This window comes from Aegilops tauschii, chromosome 4, assembly GCF_002575655.3.
Source record: "Aegilops tauschii subsp. strangulata cultivar AL8/78 chromosome 4, Aet v6.0, whole genome shotgun sequence".
In the NCBI taxonomy this organism is placed as follows: domain Eukaryota; kingdom Viridiplantae; phylum Streptophyta; class Magnoliopsida; order Poales; family Poaceae; genus Aegilops; species Aegilops tauschii.
Genome location: NC_053038.3, coordinates 501,124,592 through 501,151,416, shown reverse-complemented (window position 1 = coordinate 501,151,416; position 26,825 = coordinate 501,124,592). Strand labels below are relative to the sequence as shown.

The 26,825-nt window shown below is 42.7% G+C and overlaps 1 protein-coding gene and 1 pseudogene across 1 annotated transcript; one reads left to right on the top strand and one right to left on the bottom strand.

Annotated features, from left to right (window-relative positions):
- The first annotated feature begins 166 nt into the window (after window positions 1-166).
- On the top strand, window positions 167-4,563 carry LOC109754265 (uncharacterized; annotated as a pseudogene).
- Window positions 4,564-6,570: 2,007 nt separating this feature from the next.
- On the bottom strand, window positions 6,571-7,206 carry LOC109754257 (NEDD8-specific protease 1-like). The gene has a single exon (XM_020313164.1). It carries the CDS (start codon window positions 7,204-7,206, stop codon window positions 6,571-6,573), a length of 636 nt encoding a protein of 211 aa, XP_020168753.1.
- Between the last annotated feature and the right edge of the window lie 19,619 nt (window positions 7,207-26,825).

Below are 26,825 nucleotides of genomic sequence, written 5' to 3'. Positions count from 1 at the left end.
ATTTGTTATTTTTGTATCTCAAGCAATGTTTCAAATATTGATTTAAATTTTTGAGATAACGTATATTGATGTTGTGTCAATGCACTAGATTTTTTTTCCAGATTTTTTCAAATATTTTTTAATGTGCAACGGGCGACCGGTGCCCCGGTGCACCAGATACGTCCCCGGGTGTGTCTCTCGTCTCACCACGAGCCGGAGAGACGGCGAGGAGGAGAGAGAGAGAGAGACCATCCAAAACCCCAATCCCCGCACGCCGCAGCCACCACCCCGGCGAGCCACCCACCGCCCCCGCCACCGCCACCGCCGGAGTCCCGCCTCCCCGCCCCCGCCCCGCCCCGCCCGGATTCGCCGCTCCTCCAGGTTGCTTCCGCCCGCCCCTCACAGATCCCCCCCCCCCCCCCCCCCCCCCCCCCCCCCTCCCTCCCTCCCCGCCCGTAACCCCGTTCCTCCCCGCCGCCCGCGCTCGACGCTCGGCGCGATGCGGCCCTCCCGCCCCCGGGCCCGCCGCCAGGGCAAGGCTCGGGGCGGGCGCGCGTGGTTATCTCGCGCCATTCTGACATCCCCGCTGGTTCGATTTTTGCAGGGAGGAGACCCGCATGGTGGCGCCGACCGCTCTCCGCGCCCCGGTCCTCCGATTATGCTCCTGATAATTTAGGATCTCGCTGTTTCCGACGAGGTTGCTGCTCCGAGGGGCAGGATGAGCAGCAGAGCGCAGCAGGGCGAGAAGGGCTCCGAGTCAGCCGCCCGCACGAGGCCTCTGAGCATCCATGAGATCTTGCTGCGGCGGGAGAAGAAGGCCCTCGCAGAGGCTAAGAAGGCCGCCGCGGAAGCTAAGAAGGCCAGGGAAGAGCTCCAGGGCAATGATAAGGGTAAACCTAACCACTCGGAGCCGGGAAGAGGGCACAAGAGCACAAAGGATCTCGAGGATGTGCCTGTGGAGGGTTCCAAAAAGGAGAGCGTTAGAGATGCGACAAGGGAGGACTCCAAGAAGGATGATGTGCGACGTGCGTCTAAGGAGGGTTCCAGAAAGGAGAGCATTAGAGATGCACCCTCCAAGAAGGATGATGCGAGGCATGCATCTAAGGAGGGTTCCAAAAAGGAGAGCATTAGAGACGCACCAAAGGAGGTCTCCAAGAAGGAAAACTTGAAAGAGAGGCCAAAAGATGGCTCCAAGGTGGATGAATTGAAAGATACACCAAAGGTTCCAAGGAAGGATGACCACAGAGATGCACCAAACAAGGGCTCCAAGAAAGAGAGGTCCTCTGTAAGAGATGATAGTCAGTCAGCTGGCAAAGACAAAGATGCTCATGATCCGCATAAACATAGCACAAGCATGAGAGGCCGGCCTGCTGAAAGCAAGGATGGAAACCATGGTGAAATCAGAGCAAGAAATGGTGATGTGACAAGATCTGAGTCTCTAAAGGGACCGGGGAAGAGATGGAATGGCGAACCTGTTCATAATGATAGAATCATGGAGAGGAGCGACAAGCTCCGGAATGAAGCAAAAAGGAAAATCCATAGTTTTGATGAGGAAAAGCCTTCATATGTTGATCGACCGGTGCTGAAGAAACATGATTCCGCGCGATTCCGAGTTTCCAAACACTATGACATAAATGATGCAAGGAGAGAGTACGGAAAACCATACCGTGAAGAGCCCAGGTCAAAAAGGAGAAGGTCAAGAAGCAGGGATCATGATCAAGGAAGACGTGACAGATCTCTCTCACTATCCCCAAGGGAACAAAGGCGTAGCTACCATGGAAATGATCATGACAATTATCCTCCTGGAAGGAAGTATGCTGAAAATGACAGGTACAGAACATCTGATAATTTGGACAAGGTGGTGGGTCGTACCAGAGATATGAAAGTCGGCTTGGTGGCTACTCACCAAGGAAATGGAAAACAGTACCACAAGACGAACAATTGACTACCACGATTACCCCACCAGTCATTCGATCACCAGAAAAGAAACCAGCCACGTGGGATCAGCCTCCCACAGCAGCAGACCAATCTAATTTCTTCACCAATTTGCAGCCAATTGTTAGTCAAACCTCTTCTGTTTCAGTCAGTTTTAGCGCACCAAAGCAGAACCCTGCTACTGCGCTTGACACTATATTGTCAGGGAATAGTTCGTCTATTGATTCTGTCCAGCTAACACAAGCAACACGCCCACTTAGGAGGTTGCACATCGAGAATTTAACTAGTTCAACTTCAGAGGATATGTTGATTGGTTGCTTGAATGACTTCTTGCTGTCATCGGGTGTTAACCGTATCCAGAGGTCTAAACAACCATGCCTCAGTTGTACGGTGAGTGATCTACCATCTGGTTGTTCATACTACTTTGCCACATTTTCTTTGTAACATTTATCCACATCCTATGCTCCTTCAATGCAGATAAATAAGGAAAAACGCCAGGCATTTGTTGAATTTCTTACACCAGAGGATGCTACAGCAGCTCTTTCTTTCGATGGAAGATCTTTCAATGGGTCTACTCTGAGAATTAGACGCCCCAAAGAATATATTGAAATGGCAGTAAGATATCCATACCTTTCGCATCTCTTCTTCTCAATTGATGGTTTTACCTTTTCCATTAATTGCTTGGGTGTTAGTTTGATCTAGATGATTCTCAATTTTAAATGTTTCAAGTGGTATCTGCTGCAAGAATTTGCCAGCTGTTTCATTTCCCCCTTCCATTTGGAACCTATTAGTTTAGAAAATTGCGACTTGGCAAGGCATTTATTGCTTCTGTTCTAGATTATCTTTTAATAATTACTTCTTCCTTTAATATATACTGTCGTGTGGGCTGAGGAAACATCTTAATACTATTACGATTTAATAGTAACCATTCTTCATACTGGGCCGTTGGTGCTCTAAATGAATACGAATCTGGTTATGTACAGTATAACATACTGAGCATATTTTTAGGATACAAGACCATCATTGTTGTTCTACTGTGGTTCTGTTTCTTGCTTGTGCTGCATGACCTATGAGCTTTGGATTGAAGAATTCATTCTGCATGTAAATGATTAGGTGTGTTATTGTTTATGTTCCTGATTCTACTCGCCCTCATACGGGCAGGCTACTGATTGCTTGAATTAGTTTATATTCAAGCCTTCTATGTGTTCTCCTAGTTTTATATTTAATACATGCCATATCTGATTCCTTCAGGTGTTGGCAGTTTTTAACATTTCAGAGGCTTCCTGCATGTTTGGAATTTATTTGCAGCTAAGAGCGTGTTTGGATGGCATCCATGCCACCACAAGCCTGGCCTGGACAGGTCCCTGGGTTCTGCCTGGCGGTTGTTTTGTTTGTGTCCACGTGAAGAAGCTGCATGCCTGGCCTGGCAGACTCAGCGGTGTGATTAGCCTGGCCAGGGTAAAAAAACATGGAAGGAAAACAATATCTTTTCCCAGGCAGTGGTATTAGCCTGGACCAGGCGTCCAGTTCACTACGCCTGGACAAGCTGCAACACGCCTGGCGTGTAATTAACATTTTTTATTCCCTACCTGACACATCACCAGGTAACATTGAAACCAAACAAGCCACTTCCAGGCTAGCCTGGACAGGCACGAATAGCACCTCTTACCAGGCTCAGGCCAGGCACCTGATATTTTCAGGCACGGACCCCAGGGAGCCATCCAAACTAGCCCTAAATGACTTGCCTCAACTTGCACATGCTCTTTCCATTTTATGCTTGGATACCTTTCTTAATTGCTAAGCACTAGCATTTCAAGCACCACCCTTGTACTACATGATATGATATCATAGGGAAGAAGCTCTTTGATCCTCTCGTACATTCTATATCACTCAAGAATTGTCTAACCACCAAATGGCTCAGTAATGAAATCATAGCAAAAACAACATTATGCCATTTCGTAGTTGCTCTTTGCTCTCAGTTTTTTGCAATTTCAACATTGTAGTGCCTTGTCAGCAATTTGTGTATTATCAGCATGCTATGATTAATGTTGTTATGGTGAACTCCTGATCCAGTGCTCTTATCAACTATTCCAAGTAAGAATTACTGATTAATATGGTTATTGAGTATCATATTCATTTCTTTTTGCATGTTTAACCCTTAGATATGCATGTTTTCTTATATCTCTTGTATGCAAAAGTAGCTGAGAGTAGTTATTTCAGATTTACTCATGGTGCAGAAATTATTTATAGTTGCTGGTTTGGATTTACTCATCACATATATTTGTATCCTTCGGGAAGTTTTTGTCTGATGGGCATGTTGGAATCTCTTAAATAGGGTATTTTAATTGGGTGTCATAATTCACGTTCAGGATCGTGAAGCAAAGGAATTGTAAAGCAGGCTTCCATATATAGTGCCTGTATTGTGTGACTGCCACTTCTTCCAAAATCCATTGGTTGCTGATTACAGTGCTGGCAGAATGCCTATGGTGGTCAGTTCATGGAAAAATAGGAAGACAGTTTGTACAGCATGGTTGAAGTAAATATATTATTAGCGAAGATTTGAGCATGATGATCATTAATCATAATCATCCAATCCTGGTTCCAAACATTTATGATCTTAATTCATGACAATATGAATGGATTGTGGTATCATGAGTTGTCAATTTTTTAATTACTCTGCATATAGTTTAGTGTGACATTTAAACTTGCTATGCTCTTGTTCACCGTACCATGTTTCTGCTCAGCATATTTCCTGGCCCAGATGATGGCATATTTAGCCCCTCTACTTTGTCCGGTTTAGTTTGGAATCTTTACTCTCAAAAGGACCCAATAACTCTCTGTTTGTACAATTGATTTAGTTTTTTTAGATAAGCTAACCTTTATTTGTAACAATGATTAAGCTGACAACATCCTGGATACATCCAGGAACACTAAGCCGGTAGACCAACGATCAGAGAGCTTGCTCAACCTTGCCAACAAATGAGCCACCTTATTTGCACAACGACTAACATGAACAAAACTATAGAACTAAAATGTTTCGACAACGATTTGATTTCAGCAACAATGGCACCCACTTGAGACCGATCTCTTTCTCTTAATCAGAGGCTGCTCGATCGGGACCGCAGGCAGAAACTGATGGTTGCCCTGCGAAACAGAGCAAACCTTCCTCTTGTTCAGTTTCATCAGGTTTGGACGCCTCCTTCATCTTCAGGTTCTGTAACAGTGACGCCATCCATCTTCAGTTCCCGTCGTTGCTGCACTGCACGCTTGGGCTTGGCAAGAGCATGATCGCGTCTTTTCTCCCAACCACGTTGCATGCGGTCTGTCTGTAATTAACATAACACTACAGCTGCCATTGCCTGCGCAGCGAGTGGCCTATGCCGCCGCCGCCGTCTGAGGTGGAGAAAACACCTGCTTCCGCCGCCTGCCAGTCACCACTTCCCCGGAAGAGTTCCTCCTCAAGTTGGATATTCTCAAGCAGTTTGTCTAATTCACATCTAGATATTTTTGAAGGATGTCACATCTAAGCCCACAAATATATAATGCAGCAACAAAAAAGGAAAAAAAACTAGGACAAAAAAAAAGAACACAAACAGAGTGAACATCAGTTTAGATGTGTCCTAGACAGACCCATTCTCAAGAGTCAAGTCAACTCATCCATATTACAGGGATTATATTGCATCTTCTCCTCCTCTTTAAACTAAACATGAATTAAGATAACTATATCATACTTCTTAAAATCATCTTCTGAATTTTTCATTTTGACAAGCTGGTTCACACTTGTTCCTCCCCTATCTCTTCACCTAGCACTGCACTACTTCAAGTCACAGCTGTCTAGACCCTCTCCAACTGTTGTTTATATCACTTGTCAAATAAATATACGAAAAGAAATCAAATGCACGAAAATATTAAGGCTTCCCTATAGTAAATACTGTCACACACCTAAAGTTCTCTCTGCTATATGATGTGGCTCTCTCTGATAGATAATCACAGGTGCAGATAATACGAACGATTCTACTTCATTTCATATCAAAACGATGAGTTTTGATACTTTACCTATTGGTGTGAAAAATTAGCTGGATGGCATCAGTAACATGGCCATTCCTCTGCGAAGCACTAGGTACAGTCATCAAGCAGCTCAGCACCTACTGGCAAACATCACTTGGGAGCCGTCTCATGTTAATACTGATTGCGATCCATCAAATTACCAGAGAGTAACAAACAAAAAGAAATGCCCAGTTCCTGGGTGTAGAGAAGCACTCACATTTTCCAACACAATCATGTGCAAAGATTGTAGCAAAGAGCACTGTCTCTATTGTTCAGAACCTCTTTGACTAGGAACAAATCAAATAAGCAAGGCAAGATTTGAAAACTCAACTTTAAACAACTCATGGGCTAACAAAGCAGGTCTACCTGAATTCAGAGCTCAAGGAACATGGCAATGCGGCAATTATAAGGTGTTCCAAACAAATGTAGATGCAGATAAGAAAAGAAAGATGCATATAAAGGGGGTTGTTTGTCTTGCCAAACCCTTAAGTTGACTATCTTGGTCACAACAAGATGAACAATACAGCAATGGCATCTCAAGCACTGAGTACATGTGGCAACAACATGACATAATCACACACACCCATTTCAAAGCAGCAAATGAGCCACTCAAACAAGATCATCAAACTCAATCTCGCCCATCAGTAGCCTCACAAGATCTTCCCTGAGTTGTGAGTCCACTTCCGTCAACAATCTGTCCACCCAGCTGTCAATTGCACCCTCCGACCACCAACACATGATGGCCCGTGCAATCGCCATCACATACACTCCGTAGTCCCAACCATTCTTCTGTTGTGGGGTCGGCGCTTGAACAACGTCTTCTTCCATCCCAGGGTATAGGCGTCGAAGAGATGTGGCAAGGCGGTTTGTTGCCTCGATGTTTCTACCACCGGAGCTGTCATGATGCACGAACCTGGGTGGTTGTTGAGTTCCATCAAAAACCAGTAGGGACCAGTGGGTTCCGCCTACAGCTTCGTGGTTCTCATTATCATTGACCGCAAACAGGCCAATATCAAGTGAGGTCAAATCAATCCTTTCATGCGAGAGGAAGGGGCAGTGCGCAATAAGCTGAGTAGTCGCAACATCAACAAACTGTATTGACGCACCTCCTCCGACCAAATTTGACAAATGACGGAAGAATCTATTGATGTTTGTGTCGCTTAGAAAGTTGGGACCCTGCAACTCCTGGACATCTCTTGCCAAGACCATGCTGTTGCTCTGTGTGTTGCTGGCATCATTGACCATGCTGTTGCTAGACTTCTTGCTCTTGTAGGTACTATTGCTGTCTTTGGAGGAGCTCCTCGTGTTGAAGTTCTTGGTATTGTTGCAATTCCATATGCTGCTGCTCTATGTGTTGCTGGCATCGTTGACGATGTTGTTGCTAGACTTCTTGCACTTGCAGGTACTGTTTCTGTCTTTGGAGAGCTCTTGGTATTGTTGCAATTCCTGATGTTGCTGCTAGATTTCTTGCTTTTGTTGCCAACCTCGACGTTGCCAATAAACTTCTGGGTCTTAAGGTCTTGGTAGTGTTAGCATCCTCAATGCTGCTGCTCAACTTGGTCTCTTGAGTCTCTTTGGGGGAGTTCTTCAGGAATGGCTTTTGCTCAATAACATTCAGTCCCATATTTCTTGCTCCTGACACCACCAGAGTGCATTCCTTCTCATGCAATAAAATTAGTATGACGGTAAGCTGATGAGCATCTCAAAATTTATCTAAGCTGATACAAGATGAGAATGCAACAGGGGCAGGAAAACAGTTTACATTATCGTCTCCTTGATGCCAATTTGTGAACCAACTTGGAGTGTCTACTCCTCCCCTAGGTCCACTTTTCTTTTGCGGATCACGCATCCTGGCCATGGAAGGAGACATCCTTGGCTGTTGTACAACACCTCTCCCTCTTTTTGCCGACAAGTCAGGACGACCAACTCTGTGGTCACCAGACCCATTGCCTATTGCCTCCCAAGTGTCACTTCATGGTTTTCCAATGAAGTCGGTCAACATGACATATGGATCGTCCATGTATAACCTATCATTTTCGAACATCATCTGAAAATAACCTTGCTCATTGTAAAAGCGAACGAGCCAATACAACCTCAAAATCATGAAGACAATGTAGCGATCATCATATGTCAGTCAATATTGTTGCTGATGGTCAAATAAATAGTTTTTGTACCAAAATTTTGTACTTATTTTTTTATCATACTACAATATTAAGCATTACAAAGTTTATTATTTAGTTGGTATATTTAACCACATAGTTCAGTTGACATAGTTAACCAATGTTCTTTGTTATCAGTTGTAACATATATCACTGATCACTTTGTTTGTGCTAAATTTAATTTAAGTGATGTAACAGAAATTATATTTGAATGATTTTTGTGACAATGCCACAAATTATATAGTGCATAGATGTGTATTTGTATGTATGCCCATATGTTAATGTATAGTTTAGTTTTATAAAATATCATGCTAGAGGTATCTAAAGAATAATATCCAACTAATATCTTAAGGTGATGTTACCCAATTGTTCGTTGGGAGAGGGGTGGCAAGCGAACACTATTTGATAGCTGTTTTAGCTGTGAAGAAATCAAACAACGACAGTTTTTAAGCAAAAAATGTCTTCTCTGAAGAGACTGCCACCCCGTCAAAACAAAAAATGCCACCTAAAGCGTTCGCATGTGCCACCTCCCTGGTGAACGTTTGTCAATTATGAGCGTCCTATCTTAAAGTGTTTTTAGTGTATTACTAGATGTGCACGTTTATACAACCTTCGTGTAAATTGTATCATTTGCAAATGTGTCGCAAGTTAGATTCTATAGCAAGTTTAACATATGCATGGTACTGAAATATCACTGATCCTCCATGAACATAATCATATAACCAATTTAGTTATGATTACATACCATTTGTTTATTTGGTACACTCATCTGGACGTTTGGTTTCATCTGGTATCTGTTGTATACAAGAGCTCTTGCATGTTTCTAAAATAAAAATTCTATATGAGTTAAACATAAAAATCTAATTTACATAGATTTTAGCATAACTTGCAGGATGTTCATGAGAAGGAGAGAGAGAGAGAGAGAGAGACTAGAAAGCTAACAAACTTCATGAAAGGATCAGTATTGTCGACTAGGGGGGGGGTTGATTAGTCGACTAACAGATTTTAACTTCTTTTACAAATTTTAGGCTCAACAATAAAATAGGTTATCTAGATATGCAACTAGGTGGGCACCTATATGACAAGCACAACAAAACACGAGTGCAAGCTAAAGAGTAAACACAATATAACGAGCTTGCACAAAAGAAAATGATACAACCTCTGCTGAATGTTAGCTTGCAAACAGAATTCTTGATCACGTTCTTCAGTTTGGCAGCCCAGCTAGGCTCCTCCCTAGGGGCAACTCAAAGTCACTATCACTGGGTTCAGCAAACACCTCCTGCTCATCCTTAGTAATATGGGCTCAGAGTTATTCTTCTTCTTCTCCAGCTTCTTGGCCTCATCGACCACAAGTCTCTCAGGAGAGGTCAAAGGCACACGGGGCCTATGCAGAACCCACTTTGCATTCAGAAATGCCATGATATAAGGTGCATTTCATGTTCATCACCAAATAGAACATCTCATTCCACAAAAGTGTGGGACGTCAAGTGGCACACCTTTTCCCTTCCTCTTGTGAGTGTCAAGCATGATATCAACAAGATAGCCATGAATCTGGGCCGACGTGTGTGTGGCCATGGCGCCGGTCACGTAGCGATGTGACCTCATCTACCTTTGGCTGTCTTCATCGTCGGTCCAAAGGGATCTGGTAGGTGGGTGTTGCCTCGCGGTAGCTTCCCGGCGGCGAATCAACTGGAGTAGGAGATGGTGGCCTCGCTGCTGAAGTGGGTGAGGATGCGACCATCGGCGCCGGCGCCCGTGGGTGTTGTTTTCCTCGTTGGAGGCGACGGTGGCGGATCTCGGCGGCGTGGCACAGTGGAGACTCGGCGTCCGACAGGTGGCGATGGACTTGCGGACGAGGACGACACTGTCTGACGTCGCAGTGGTGTTGATGGCAGAGAGGCCTGGCAAAGTCGATGCGTCAGTATCTGATCTGAGGATGGATCGATGGATGAAGGAGGTGACGGACCTTGCAGTGTGCACATGTGGTGCCCACTAAAAGTGCGCCGGACCGGTGTGTAACCCAGTCCAAGTATTGTGTCTTGGATGGGGCATCCGGTATTAGATGTTAGGTGTTGGTGCGATGTCTGTTCGGTATTAGGCTCGGACATTCGGCACCCCTTCATCACGGGGATAGGAGTAGCGACAGGTGTTGTCAAGATGGTGTCTTCAGGCTTACTGATGTATTACCTTGCAAGGTCTTTATGAATAATTAATAAAATGGCTGCATGCATCGCCCAGATGCAGAGGCCGGAGGTACATCCTCCTTTTCAAAAAAAGAAAATGAATCTGGTCCCGGATGCCCACCTTGGGATGAGAATGGAGCAGTAGATGCGGTGCAGGATATCATAGAGTGGCTTCAAATCCTTTGAGTCAGCCATCACACCTCTCCCATGGATATATAGCTCACCATAATATTATTGTCACTTGCTTGTGCCCTGTCATGCGGATGGAAACCCATAGGATCCTTAATATAGCCTTCACACTCATTTACTTGTTGACTTAGGGGGATGCGACCCATGTAGAAAACAAGAATATATTCTCTTTCAAACTATCATGGTTCGAGAGGGAGGGTTTCATTGACCTTTAAGCCCGGGAATGGGTTAAGGAGACCAGAGGCCAGTCGGACATAGAAAGATGGCAACATAAGATTAGACATTTGCGTCAGTTCTTGAGTGGCTGGGAAAAAAAATTGAAAGTGGCATATATAAAGTGGAAGAGGGAAGAACTTATTAATGAGTTGGATCTAAAGGTGAATCCAGCTTGCTAGATGTGAGTGGTCGGACTACTAAGATAGAAGCCAAGGAGAAATTACGAAACATACTTCGAGAAGAATAGATGAAATGGGAACTTAAAGCTAAATTGCGGCAGGTGGTCGAGGGTGATAATAACACACAATTTTTCCATATGATTGCGAATGGAGAACACAGAAAGAAGAAAATTATTCAGTTAGAACAGGATGAGGGTACAATTAGGCCATGATAACCTAAAATTGTATATCTCTAACTTCTATAAAAAACGTTTTTGGAGCACCAGAGAAGAATTTTGTGTTGCAACATGTGGTTGGGGATCTACCTCAACTTGGGACTCACGAGAATGAGATTTTGTCCGCGCCCTTCACAGAGAAAGAGGTGTTTGAGGCGATAGCACAAATGAAAAATAATAGGGCACCAGGAATGGATGGCTTTCCAGCAGAGTTTACAAGAGATGTTAGAGTACCATAAAGGGAGACCTTATCACTACTTTAATCAGCTTCTTTGCCGTCCGCCATGGCGGACGGCAAAGGCTTGGTTCACGGACGGCAAAACTCTTTGCCGTCCGCTAGCGGACGGCAAACCGTCCGGATGAACGCATGCCAGCAAAGGCCTTCTTTGCCGTCCGCTTCCCAGAAATGGACGGCAAAAGATTACGCCGTCCGCCATCCGAGGCCAGCAGACGGCAAAGACTACGGACGGCAGTGCGGTGGCGTGAGAGCCGTTAGGGGTTTAACGGCGCTCTTTGCCGTCCGCCAACGGACGGCAAAGAGCTCAGGTAGGCAGAACTGGGACGCTGCCACGTGTGCAGCTATGCCCTCCGCCGGCAGACGGCAAAGAGGTATGTATCTTTGCCGTCCACTGGCTGACGGCATAGCTGGTCACTTTGCCGTCTGCCAGCTGAAGGCAAAATGACCAAATAGGCAGCCAGTGTTCCTAGTTTGCACAGGTGACTGCCACGTGTCCTCTTTGCCATCCGCTAGCGGACGACAAAGAGGCTACATATCCCCTGATTTTATTTTAATCCATTTAATTTGACAGGGTTTCAAACAGAGATATACATGCATACATATGGAACATATCCAACAACATATAACAGCAAGTCCAACATCATATTTCATCAAATCCAACAACATATATATCCAACATCATATTTCATCAAATCCAACATAGTTCAACAAAGTCCAACATATCCATATATACATGCATAACCAGAAACTAGTTTCCAACAACATATCCATGCATACATATTGAACATAATCAGAATAGTACACTCCATGAATCCAAGCTTCCTCATGTAAAGCAAATCTGCAAATTAGAAAGATGAAAGTTAGAAGAAGAAGACTAGTTAGAAGAAGAATAAGAGTAGTTAGAAGAAGAAGAAGAAGGTTTTTTTCTTCTCTTTCTTTTTCTCCTCTCCTCTTCTTTATCTTCTTCTTCTTCTAACTAAGGTAGGTAAAAATGTCATTTTATTGCTAAGCTAGGTAAAAATGCTAAGTGTAGGTCATTTTAGAGCTAAGGTAGGTAAATAGGTCATTTTGGAGCTTAGTAAGGTTATTATGTCATTTTCGAGGCAAATAAGCTAAGTCTATACCATTTTGGAGCTAACAAAGATTATCATGCCATTTTTACCTAAGTATGCTAAGTACGTCATAAATGAACTGAATAAGCTAAGTATAGCTTATTTTTTATCTAACTTAGGTAATTATGCCATTTAGGAGGAAAATAAGCTAAGTATCCATTTGTAAAGCAAAACACTAGAGAAAACTTACCCTCATCACAACAAGTGTGATGAAGATCACAACTAAGGTAGCAATTGATCCAACGGCATAATGATACCAAGCCTCATTATCAATGGCATATTTTCTAATCTTCTTAAGCTTCAGGCGCATTGCATCCATCTTCAAGCGCATTGCATTCATCTTCATCTTGTGATCATCGATGGCATCGGCAACATACAACTCCAATATCATCTTCTCTTCTTCAATTCTTTTAATTTTTTCTTTCAAATACACATTTTCTTTTTCAACTAAATTTAACTTCTCGACAAGAGGGTCCGTTTCAAATTCTGGTTCACATACCTCCTAGATTAAAATATCTCTATGTCAACTTGATGGCCATAATTTGCATAAATGCGAAATGCAACAAATAGTTATGAAAGAGAATTTACCACATCCGAATCATAAAGCGGGCGAGGGCCGACCGGGATGGAAATCAAGACCATGGCACTATGTATAAGAAACAATCATACAAAGTAAGAAAATTATAAATACCAACTATATAAATCATACAATCATACAAATAACTATATAAATCAAGTACAACATAAAAAATTGAATACCTAATAATCATTATCGGTAATGACGTGCTCGTCATCATCATTAATAAAAGCATCATCATCATCACTATCGGTAATGACGTGCTCATCATCATCATTAATAAATGCATCATCATGTGGAAGGCCACCTTTACGTAATCGTTCAAGCATTGACAGGTCATCTGCAGCAGTAACTTCTTCTTCTTCCGGCTCTTCTTGTTCCGGCTCAGGGGTGAAGTCGGATTCACTATCGTTGTCTACTTCAATGTTCTGGGGTGGAGTAGAACGGTTCCTGAAACGTTTTTTGGAAAGATGTGTTTCTTGGAAGAATTCTCCTTTGTCATATGTGTCCTCGTTAATGTGAGGTTCATAAACCTTTTCATTGGGGAGAGGTGGTCTAACACGTTGCGGCACTTCATAAACGACGTCCCAACCATTGAGATTTGGATAACTTTGACAGGCCCACGGTAGATAGAAAACTTGGGTTGCCTATTGAGCCGTAATATAGACATCGGGAACATCCAAATGGGTGCTTTGTTTGATTTCGAATAGCCCTATATGTTCATGAGTCCTTCTAGTCTCCCTCGGCTGGAACCAATAACATCTGAAGACTACGACGTTTGGTGGGTTTTCACCATAGAATTCAAGTTCATAAATTGCTTCAACTCTTCCATAATACTCGATACCTCCTTCGCCGATAGCAGAGACACAACAATTTGTAGACTTTCGGTCGGCCATAGATAGCTCTTTGCCATAGGTACGAAAGCGATACCTGTTGATGTCGTATTTGTCAAATGAACGGACCTTATAGTCAAAACCATTAGCTACTTGTCTCAATTCGGCATCCATAATCTCTGAATTAGCCTACAAGTTTAATACGAAAGGATTGTTGCATTAGTCGCAAATTAGCCAAAGAAAAGAAAGGGTCTAATGGAAATTACCGTTTTTTGAACCAAGAGATGAAACCGGGATATCCGTCTCCTTGTTTTGCCAGAAGCTCATGCTCTTCGACGGAATCCTTTTGGATCACCGCTCCATATGAGAATATGGCGACATATCGACTGCATCAAATATCCAGGAATAAGAGAAGTTCAAAGGAATTAGAAGTTGTGAAACAATGTACCGAGATCTTACTCGATGTACGGCTGCACTTCTGTTAGGTTGTTGAAGAGATACAACGAAATGGTCCGCCATTCTTCAACATCCAACCTTATTGGTTTCCAACCACTGGCTGGTGCGAGATTCCGTTTGAATAGGCTAAGGTTGGATTGACCCTTTTGAGGTTCGTCAGAATTGTACCGAGGCTTCGGATTATAGAAATGATGATTTTTGGCTTTGTAGTGTGTTGTCACGAAGTTTGCCGCCTCCTCAGTGATGAATGCCTCCGCCATCGATGCTTCTATTCTACGTTTATTTTTACATTTTGCTCGAAGCTTCTTCTGCATCCTCTCAGTTGAGTAGAACCAACGATTTTGCACGCCCCCCCCCCAATCGTGCCTCGGTCGGGAGATGCAAAATCAAGTGTTGCATTGGATTAAAGAAGCTTGGCGGAAAGATCTTCTCTAACTTGCTGATCAACTCCGGCGCCAACTGTTTCATTTCTTCTAGGAGGCCAGGTGATAGTTCTTTCGCACAAAGAACATGGAAGAAATAGCTCAGCTCTGCCAGTACTAGCCATTCCTCCTCAGGGATGAAGCCATGCAACATCACCGGCATTATCCGCTCAATCCATATGTGCCAATCATGACTTTTTAGACCAAATATTTTCAATTTTTGAAGACTCGCTCCCCTCTTTAGATTTGCTGCATACCCATCAGGGACCATCAACTGCATTTTCACCCACAAAATAATTTCCTTCATAGCTGGCCTTCCAAGATTGAACCATGCCTTTCGCTTCGTCCAGTTGATCCCCTTTCCTTTTGGTTCTTTCATGTTTTGTAACGGTCTATCACATAGCTCCTCTTGATCGACTCTAGCCTTAGTATTATCCTTTGATTTCCCCTCTATGCCGAACAATGTACCAAAAAATGGCTTCGGCGATATTCTTTTCAGTGTGCATCACGTCGACGTTGTGTGGGCAAAGGAGGTCTTTGAAGTAAGGCAGATCCCAGAAGCATGTCTTGTGAGTCTAGGCGTGTTCCTTATTATACCCCTTGAAATACCCTGGACGCTCTGGATCTGGCTCGAGAGCGTTTCACTGATCTAGGGTCTGTTGGCCTGTCAACGCAGGTGGTGCAGAGTGTTTGACAACTCTACCTTTGATGAAGTTCTTCTTGTCTTTCCTCAACTTATGGCCAGGATGTAGAAACGGTCTATGCAAGTCGAAGCAACTATACTTGCGCCCTGCCGTCAGCCAACGAAACTCAAGAGCTCCCTTGCATGTGGGGCACGGGAACCTTCCATGCACACACTAGCCAATGAATAGCGCATACGCCGGCAAGTCATGCGTCGAGTACATGTACCAGGCACGCATTATGAAGTTCTGTTTGCTAAAGGTGTCGTATGTATTGAACCCATTATCCCAAGCTTCTTGCAATTCGTCCTTAAGCGGCTGCATGTACACATTCATATTCTTCCCCGGATAGTTGGGCCCTGGAATTATCAACGTCAGGAAAATATTCTTTCGTTACATAATCTGCCCCCCCCCCCCCGGGGGGGGGGGGGAGATTGAGTGGAATGACAAACACGGGCCAACAGCTGTATGGGGCTGCCATCTGACCAAACACACTGAACCCATCTGTGCTGACGGCGACTCGAGGATGCCTTGGATCTGCCATTTTTTCCTTATGTAATGCATCGAAGCGCTTCCACGCTTCACCATCCGATGTGTGCACCATCATCACATTCCCATCTGCATCTAGTTCGGTTCTTTTGCCCAGTTTGTGTCATGTCATCTGTCTGGCCGTCTCTTCGACCATGAAAAGACGTTGAAGTCTTGGTACGATTGGCATATACCGAAGAACATTAACGGGTATTTTGGTCTGCGTCTTCTCACCCATACCGTTGTCTACCACAACATACCTAGACCAATTGCAAATGGGACAATAGTTCAATTCCTCATACTGAAGCCTAAATAAGACACATCCTTTCTCACAGGCATGTATCTTCTCATAGGGCATCTTAAGAGCACGGAGGATTTTGTCTGACTGGTACAGGTTTGGAGGTAGCACATGGTCTTTGGGTAGAAATCGTCCGAATACTGTCATCATCGCGTCGTAGCATTCTCTGCCCAAGTTGAATTGAGCCTTCAAAGCCATTTGTAAGTGCATCTAGTGCCCCTTAGTGATTTTGGTGTATTGAAGACTTATAGGTTAAGGGACTAATGTGTTTATGAGTATACACAGGTCTATAAGTCTATGAGGACTTTGATATTTACAAAGAAAGTCGACCCCTAAAAATGAAGTTCTTCGACTGAAGACTTTGGTATTTCTGAAGACTTTCTGAAGACTTTTAAAGTGAAGAAATTGGTGTGACCTTGAAGACTTGGTATTCATTTGAGGAACATGAAGCGTGAAGACTTTTGTTTTCGTAGTTTCATTTTCTCTTTCTTGAGTCATAGGAAACACCGTACTGTTAAAGGGGGTCGAGGAAATACTAAGGAAAAATTTCCATGTGATGCTCAACTCAAAATCCTACACCTACCAATCCCTTCGAGTGAAGCCATTGGAAATCTCATACAGTTCAGTCATATTCTTCAGTGACAGAGACGAAGTTCTTCTGGTCTCTGAGGAATTTGTTCTGACTGAGGAGTTAGGAATTCGCCAGTGCGGATTGCCTACACAGTGAGGAACATGATAGCCCCGAGGAATCTGAGCCTCAAATTTACGACCGTTGCTGTGCTATGCGCCAGCTGTCCCAAAATATCTTATCCACCTAACGGTCATATCATTGAAGGGCATTTATGTCTTATCATGTCGGGCTGCTCCCTAGGCTATAAATAGCCGCCCCCTACAACCACTAGATGGTTGGCTGCTCCGAGAGAAACTGAAACTTGTCATTTGAGAGCATCCCATCCTCCGAGGACTTTGAGCGAAAATCATCAAGTGAGGAAAACCCAAACCCAAACACCTACAAACCCCAAGTGATTGAGCATCACTGAAGAGATTGATCCTGCGTGGATCTGACGCTTGTTACCTTTGAAGACTGTGCTTCTTCCAGACGGTTAGGCGTCAAGGTCTAGAGCATCCAAGAGGAAATTGTGGATTGCCGAGTGACCGAGTTTGTGAAGGTTTGGAAGTCACCTGAAGACTTACCACGAGTGATTGGACGAGGTCTGTGTGACCTTAGTTCAAGGAGAATACGGTGAGGACTGTATGTCCGGGATTGTGTGTCCTCAGGTTTAAATACCTAGCCGCTCCAACCAGACGTACAACTGAGACAGCAGTTGGAACTGGTCTACCAAATCATTGTCTTCACCAAGCTAACTGGTTCTATTTCCTCAACTCTTTCATTTCTTCATTACTGTGTTGTATGCTTGTTCATATCTGTGTTTGAAGACTTTGACTGAAGACTTTCTCAATTTCCTCAGTTCAATTTCTTCAGTCTGTTTGTCTTCATCCCGTGTTATCCTGTGTTTACGCTTTCTGTACTCTGTGCTTGTCTTCATTTCATCATGATGACTATGCTTGTGTTCTGCTATGCATACTTTTGAGTACTTATTCCGCTGCAAGTAGGTCTTCGCTAAGGAATTTCCTCACCCACAAATTCCTCAGTGAAGAATTCATAAAAATCGCCTATTCACCCCCCTCTAGTCGATATAACGCACTTTCAATTGGTATCAGAGCAAGGTACTCCCTTGTTCTGTGTGATTTTGGTTTAACCGCTTGGAGTTTTAGTTATGTCGACCGCAGGTATGATCAAGGTCTCTGCTGGGTGTCCTACCTTCGATGGGACGGACTACCCCTACTGGAAGAATAAGATGCGAATGCATCTTGAGGCAATTGATAACGATCTCTGGTATGTTGTGGAAAATGGTGTTCCCTCTGTCTCACCCTCACTGAACGCTGCCGATGTGAAGAGACTCAAGCAACTCGATTCTCAAGCGAAGAATATCATATGTGGCCATCTGAGCAAAGGACAGTATGGAAGAGTGAGTGCTTTGGAAACTGCTAAGCTTATCTGGGATAGGCTGTCCAAAGTGAATGAAGGAGTCTCAACTCAGCGTGACTCTCGAGTTGATGTTCTTCGCAATCTTTTCAACCGCTTCAAAAGACTCAACAATGAAAATGTTCAACAAACCTTCGATCGCCTCACTGACATCTCAAATGAGCTTCAAGCACTTGGTGCCACTGACATCACCGACCATGAGGTGGTGAAGAAATTATTGAGATCGCTTGATTCCTCATTTGATACTCTAGCTTTGATGATACAAGAACGTGCTGATTACAAGTCACTTGATCCCGCTGATATCCTCGAGAGGCTAAATACTCATGAATTCCAGCTTGCTGAAAAGAGAGATCTCTATGGTTCGAGCTATGGCAGATCACGTGCACTGAAGGCCAAGGCAGTTTCTGAGTCTGAAGATGAAGACTCTGACAGCAGCCTTGGTGATCCTGAAGAACTGAGCCATGATCTAGCACTGCTAGTGAAGAAATTCCAGAAGTTCTCAAGACGTGGTCGCTTTGGAAGACCCTCAAGGAGTAATGATTCCTCATCCAGTGACTACAAGAAGAGGCTTTGTCACAAATGCAAGAAACCAGGACACTACATTCAAGATTGTCCTTAGTGGGAAAAGGAATCAAAGAAGAAGAAATACAAGGATTACAGTTCTGATGATGCAAAGAAAAAGAAGAAATCCTCAAAATCTTCATCATCAAAATCCTCAAAGTCTTCATCTCACAAGAAGAGCAGCTCCAAGAAGGCTCGGGCATTCATTGGCAAGGAAATGGACTCTGAGGCTGAATCTGAAGAAAATGAGGAAGAGGAGGCATCTGAGGATTCCGAATCCGGTGTGGCGAGCCTAGCCCTCGCTACTGCATTTGTCAGCAAGTCTATCTTCAACATTGAAGAAAATGACCTCACCAACAAGGCTGATGAAGGCAATGATGACTACGCTCCCACCTACTGCTTCATGGCAAAGGGTGCCAAGGTACTCAAATATTCCTCATCTGAATCAAGTGAAAATGAATCTGATGAAAACCTTAAGCCCAGCTATTCTAAACTTGCTAAGATTGCTGTGAAACAACAAAGGGCCCTTGAAAAGGTTCAAAACATGCTAGACAAAAGTGATGATATGTTGGGTGAAGAAATGGATCGCACTAAAACCTTGACTGAAAGTCTTCAGAGACTTCATACTAAGTATGACACCCTTCAAGGTCACATAACACTCTCTTGTCTGATCATGAGAAGCTTTCTTATGAATTTCTTCAAAGAAAGCAAGATCTTGAGAAGCTAAGAGTGAGTTATGAAGATCTTCAGAAGGAGCGTGATTCATTACTTGCTCAACAAATCAGCGCTGCTCAGGAAGAATTTGTTCCTCCATGTTTGAAATGCATTGAACGTGAATTTGCTAATTCTTCACCTGAATGTTCAAATGCTTCTAATGCTACAAATTCTTCAACTGTCTCTGCTATCACTAATTCCTCATCTGAGGACATTGCTAGTATCACTAACGATGCAGGGCTGAAGGAATTGTACATGACAGGCATGTACAAAAGCCTCAAAGGGCATCAGACTCTTTGTGATGTGCTTAAAAAGCAAATCCTCCACAGGAACCCTAGGAAAGAGGGTATTGCCTTTGAGAGGAAACTCAATGCTGATAGTACATATTGTAAGCCTGAGCAGTATCCCAAAACCTCATGGGTTGCTGCAAAGGGACCTCCAGTTGATCCATCTAATTTATCTGACTTTACATGTGAATCTTCTCATTCCTCTGATGAGTCATTTGACTCCAACTACAAACTGTTTAAAAATCAGAATGGTGAAACATTTGCTAGATATGTTGGCACTGACTGCATGAACGGTTCCCCTATGAAGAAAATCTGGGTCCCCAAAAGGTGCCTTGAAAGTCTTCAAGTGAATGTCCTCATGACACCACCTGTGAAGAATAGGAACCCCAGATCAAATTCTTCATATGGATCCAAGTCCTCATACGGACCAAATTCCTTACATGGATCAAATTCCTCAAGAGGATCAAAGTCCTCATATGAACATCATCGTGCTAACAACTCTGTTTCGCAGGGAAGAGCCAAGGGCTATGAATATGAGCATTATTCTTCTAATCATTATGTTCATAAGTCCTCGAAGAATTTCTCTACTTATTCATATGCTTACCCTAACTTCTCTTATGTGAAACGAAATGGATTGGCTTCTATGCCACCTTTTTCGTATGGAGCTCGCAGAGTGATGAACTCTTTGCCACCCCTTCGGATGTGGGTGGTGAAGAAAAAGAACTAATATCTTCTGCAGGGTCAGGTCTCCAGACGTGCTCAAACGTCTAAAGAATTTGCTGGAGACCTGAAGAGTGCCTGAAAGGATGCAGGCTAATCATGAAGAAATGAAATTTCATTTCTCACGTCCTCATACTATTTTTAACTGTTACATTGCTTGATGAAATTGGTCTGATGAATTGTGATGTCATATTCTTCACTGATGAAGTATATGAAGTTCGTAAGCTGCACTAATTCATCTGCAGGATGATCAACCCAAAGCCACTGAGTGGGTCCTCGATAGTGGATGTACAAATCACATGACTGGTGACAAGAATCTATTGATTGATGCTCCCTTATCACCATCGCATCTAAAGCATATCATCTTCGCTGACAAAGGCAAAAGTCAGGTATTGGGTCTAGGTAAGGTTGCAATCACAAAGGATCGACACATGGACAAAGTCATGCTTGTCGAGTCCTTAGGATACAACCTCATGTCTGTCTCAATGCTTTGTGATCTTGATATGGTAGTTGTCTTTGGCAAGTATCGTTGTGTTGTGGTTATGGAAGCTGACAATTCCAAAGTCTTCGAAGGCTTTAGGAGAGTAGACTTGTATATTGTTGATTTCTCTACAGGACCGCAACCGGCCGTGTGCCTACTCGCAAAAGCTTCAGAAGGTTGGCTATGGCATCGATGACTTGGTCATGCAGGCATGAGGAATTTGCACACTCTTGCAAAGAAGAAGCATGTCATTGGCATTGAGAATGTCAAATTCCTCAAGGATCACTTGTGTGGAGCTTGTGAAGCTGGAAAGATGACCAAGGCTAAGCATCCAACGAAGACTATCATGACCACTACTCGACCATTCGAATTGCTTCACATGGACCTCTTTGGTCCTAACCATTACTCAGCTGTCACAAATGACGCATCTCTCTATGGGCTTGTTATTGTTGATGATTAGTCTCGTTACACATGGGTACACATTGTTACTTACAAACATGAAGTGCAGGAAGTCTTCAAACGATTTTCCTCGAGGGCTTCAACCAACTTTGGTGTGAAGATCAAGCACATCAGAAGTGACAATGGAACTGAGTTCAAGAATTCTGGTCTTGATGACTATCTTGATGAACTTGGTATTACTCATGAGTTATCTGCTCCTTATACTCCTCAGCAGAATGTCGTCGTGGAGCGCAAGAACAGAACTCTTGTTGAGATGGCTCGCACTATGCTTGATGAGTACAATACGCCTCGTCACTTCTGGATTGAGGCAATTTATACTGCGTGCCACATCATCAACAGGGTATATCTTCACAAATTCTTCAAGAAGACTGCCTATGAACTCCTCACTGACAAGAAACCCAATGTGAGTTATTTCAAAGTCTTCGGTGCTAAATGTTGGATTAGAGATCCTCATCACAATGATAAATTTGCACCGAAAGCACATGAAGGTTTTATGCTTGGTTACGGAAAGGACTCGCACACCTACAGAGTCTTCAACACCATTCTTCACAAGGTTGTTGAAACTGTAGATGTGCGGTTCGATGAAACTAATGGCTCGCAAAGAGAGCACCTACCCTCTGTGATAGATGAACCAGCACCTGAGGAAACTATCAAGTTCAAGGCTACTGAGGATGTCATTCCGACTGAAGAATCTGCTGAAGAATTCATTCCAGAACGTGAAGAACGTTGACCTAATGCACCTGAAGAAATTGCTGAAGAAAATGGTGCTGAAGAAAATGCTGATCAAATTCCTCGATGACAACCTACTCATCCTCGCGTTGCAAAAGAAGTGCAAGTTGAGAAGATCATCGATGACATTGAAGCACCAGGTCCTCTCACACGCTCAAAAGCTTCACATTTATCTAACTTTTGTGGGCACTATGCTTTTGTCTCTATCACAGAGCCCACTAAGGTAGATGAAGCATTTCTGGAGCCTGAGTGGATTCAGGCCATGCAAGGAGAATTACATCAGTTCGAGCTCAACAACGTTTGGGAACTGGTCAATCGTCCAGATCCTCGCAAACACAATATCATTGGCACAAAGTGGATCTACCGCAACAAGCAAGATGAAAATGGCCTTGTGGTGAGGAATAAGGCACGGTTAGTAGCTCAAGGCTACACACAGGTTGAAGGAATTGATTTCGATGAAACTTTTGCACCTGTTGCTAGACTTGAAGCTATTCGCATATTACTTGCTTATGCTAACCATCATGATATCACTTTAAATCAAATGGATGTGAAAAGTGCATTCCTCAATGGTAAGCTTGAGGAAGAAGTATATGTTGCTCAACCCCCAGGTTTTGAAGATCCTAAGCATCCTGACAAAGTCTTGAGACTAAATAAGGCCCTCTATGGCCTCAAGCAGGCCCCTCGGGCGTGGTATGATACTTTGAAGGAATTCCTCATGAAGAAAGGCTTCAAACCCGGTTCACTCGACCCTACTCTTTTCACTAAATCATATGATGATGAATTGTTTGTGTGCCAAATATATGTTGATGATATCATCTTTGGCTAACGTTATAGTGATGAATTTGCCTATATGATGAGTGAAGAATATCAAATGTCTATGATGGGAGAGTTGAAATTCTTCTTAGGTATTCAAATTCGTCAACAGCGCAATGGCATATTCATATCTCAGGAGAAATACCTCAAGGATGTACTGAGGAAATTCGGCATGCAAGATTGCAAAGGCGTCAAAATTCCGATGCCCACAAATGGCCATCTGTGCACTGATGAAAATGGTATTGACTTCGATCAAAAGGTATACCGCTCCATGATGGGTTCTTTATTGTACTTATGTGCACCTAGGCCAGATATTATGCTTAGTGTTTGCATGTGTGCCCGATTTCAAGCTACACCGAAGGAATCACACCATAAGGCTGTGAAACATATTCTTCGATATCTAACTCACACACCAACACTAGGGTTATGGTACCCCAAGGGCTCGGCTTTTGATCTCGTTGGATATTCTGACTCTGACTATGCTGGTGATCGTGTGGATCGCAAGTCAACATCTGGTATGTGATACCTCGTGGATTCAAACCCATTAAATTTTGCATGCAAGATTTTCCATATGTGATACTAGCACGCATGCATTTGTTTCCAAACAATACATGCATCCATAACTTCCGTTCCATGCATGATCGTCCTTTGAATCATTTAAAAATAAAAATACATACCATAATAGAAATGACATGCTTGATATACCCAAGGTACGATAGATGAAAATGATATACCAAATAAATATACATCCCAAAAATGATATACCCGAGGTATGATAAAGAGAAATGATATACCTAAGAAATATTTCTCCCAAAAATTATGTACACCAAGATGATAATTAAGGTGTGATATACTCAAAAATTACATAGCCAAAATTGATATACCCAAGAAATATTTGTGAGTATGGAACGGTCATTCCACTTCATATGTAGGTTCGTACCCATGAGATTATACGTGTGTTTATTATACTTGCGCATTTCCACATGGACATTATATTCTATCCCAGCATAATAATGGAAAATATATCCTAATTATTGTATAGGCATATTTTTGTATGATATATTTATCATAGATATCACATACTCTCCACTATATATAAAGAACTGATGGAGATACACGATATGTTGGGCTCGATGAAAAAACATATACCCACATACGTATGGTCTCGTATTGTGGGTATATGATACCTTATAATTTTCTTAAAAGTCTTAAACATATGTGGGCATATTATACCTTCTAATTTCTGAAAACATTTACATTGAGTCTCAAATTTCCGTATGGACGTTATATTCTATCCCCACACAAAAATGATGTTATATCCTAATTACTAGATAGCCATTTTTTGTATGATATATTTATCTTACGTATCACATACTCTCCACTATGTATAAAGAACTGATGGGTATGTCCTTTTTTATATTGTGTGTTGTTAATTTCTAGGTATGTCGATAGTTTTGCTAGTTTTCTGGTTATACCAATCTTTATATATTTTAAATATAACAACTTTTTATTTTTGCGCTATATGATTGCTACGTGTGTCACATAAAATGGGTATATATTTTATGGAATATGGTTTATGGGTATATCACAGTTATTTACTTTTATAATGTAAAATGCATTGGATATGACATACCCACAATATTTAAAATTATTTGTGGGTATTCGATTCCTTGGCATGCTTTTCTAATGTGAAAAAAGAATGCATTGCATTTTTGCACAATAGTTTTCTAATAGATATCGGATAGTAAAAGCGGGGAAATGTTACAGCCACAATACAACTGTGGGTATGTGAAATTTATGGATATGCTTGAGATTTTTGGTCTAATATGTGAACTATGAACCCGCAAAAAAGTGAACTACGAATTATTCTCCTTGAACACATTAATACCATTTGTTTAAATTCGATAATATTGGAAAATATGTCCCACATAATAATACTATATACCTCCTATTATTATACGCATGAAAAATATCTCCATATACCTAAGAACATGAATATATACAAATCAAGAGGCATTTATTTCTGATTTCTCTCTCTCTCTCTCCCTCTCTCTCTCTCCTATTTCTATTAATGACTCCAAATATGCAACGTTAACATGCATGCCATTCTCTTTCCTTTTTCTACTACGGAATAATTCCCATGCATGGTGCGCATGAGCCTTATTTATGGTATCCAATTAGCGATTAATGCATTAATACAGATACCCGTTGGAATAGCACACATCTAAATGCAATCGAGTGGTGGAAAATCAAGGAGCCTGGGCACCTAGGTGTCCCAAACTGCCGTGCTATATATATATATATATATATATATATATATATATATATATATATATATATATATATATATATATATATATATATATATATATAGACACACACACACACACACACGAGTTTATGTCCTCTACAGCATTCACTTATGGCTAATTCTTCAAGTTGGTTTTTCTGCTAAGTGAATGTGATCGGACCCTTCCCCCTCTATGCTATACTCAACCCAATCTATTCATAAATTCTTCATGTGCGTTCTATTTGAAACTCGTTCAAAATCTTCAGTGTGTCCTTGTCAGCTGAAGAATTTGCGAACGGAACTTTTAACTTATCTTATCCAAATTTTCGGCTTTGCCGCTCAAACCGTTCCGCTTCCCACGATATACTTATCTATTCACCCACGATCTAACACGATCTCCACTTCTCAGTACGTGGGTGACACATGTCATGCGAATGAGAAGGGTCAGGGGCACGTTCGTCCAATTTCTTCGGGCGAACCGTTTTTCAGCATGGCTATAAATACCCCCTCTCCCCTTCCTCACTTCTTTTACTCCGCTCGACCTCTCTCCAGCTCGAGCTTCTCAAAGCCTAGCGCCGCCGCTACATCATCGTCGCCGGTGAGGAAGAGCTTCACTGCCTCGACCTCGTTGCCGCCGTACTCGCGCCGGCCGCGGAAATCTTCACTCCGCCGCCGCCGTAGCCGTCTTCCTCCGCCAAGTTAGGGCGTGGAAGATCTGCACAGACGAGCTTCACTTCTCCACATCCCAGTCCATTGCGTTCTTCATTCAGGGTAATTAAAAGTTACTTTTACTGCCCTTTTTGATTCAAATGTTTACTACAAAATCTTCAAAGGTGTTTTTCTTCAAATCCTCACACACTAAACACCTCACATATCATCTGTTCTTGATTCGTTTCTCTAAGCAATAATTTTTCTTCAAGATTCTTCAATTGTGTGGATCCTCGATCTATACAACTCTGGAACCTAAGACAAAGAACGCTTAGTGAAATTTTTCAAGACTCGTCTGGTCAAATTCCTCAAACATGTTCTTTTTGAAAAACCTTCTGAGAACGCATATGACCTCTCCAAATTCCTCGCGACTATACTCTGTTCATAGGTACTCATGTCCACTGCTGAATCACTAGGTTCTCATCAACTTAACTCATTTGCAGCATTCCTTGAAGAAAAGTTGCATACTTCTTCAGAGAGTTCAATTGTTCAAATTCCTCAACTGAAGAAAATGGCTGATGGAAAGAAGCCACAGAAAGGAGGAAAGAGGCCTGAGGTCAATACTGCCTTTGAAATCCCTGAGGACATTTATGCTGGGTACTGCACACCCCCTGAGGAAGATAAAAATCAGCGCAAGGTGCGCATTCAGAGGATAGAAAGGAGATGGGCAAAAGAGTGGAGGGAGTACAGGTATGTGACTCCAAAATACATGAAGAAATTCGCTGTTACTCCTCCATTCTCAAGACCACCATTGGCACCTGGCCAAGAGG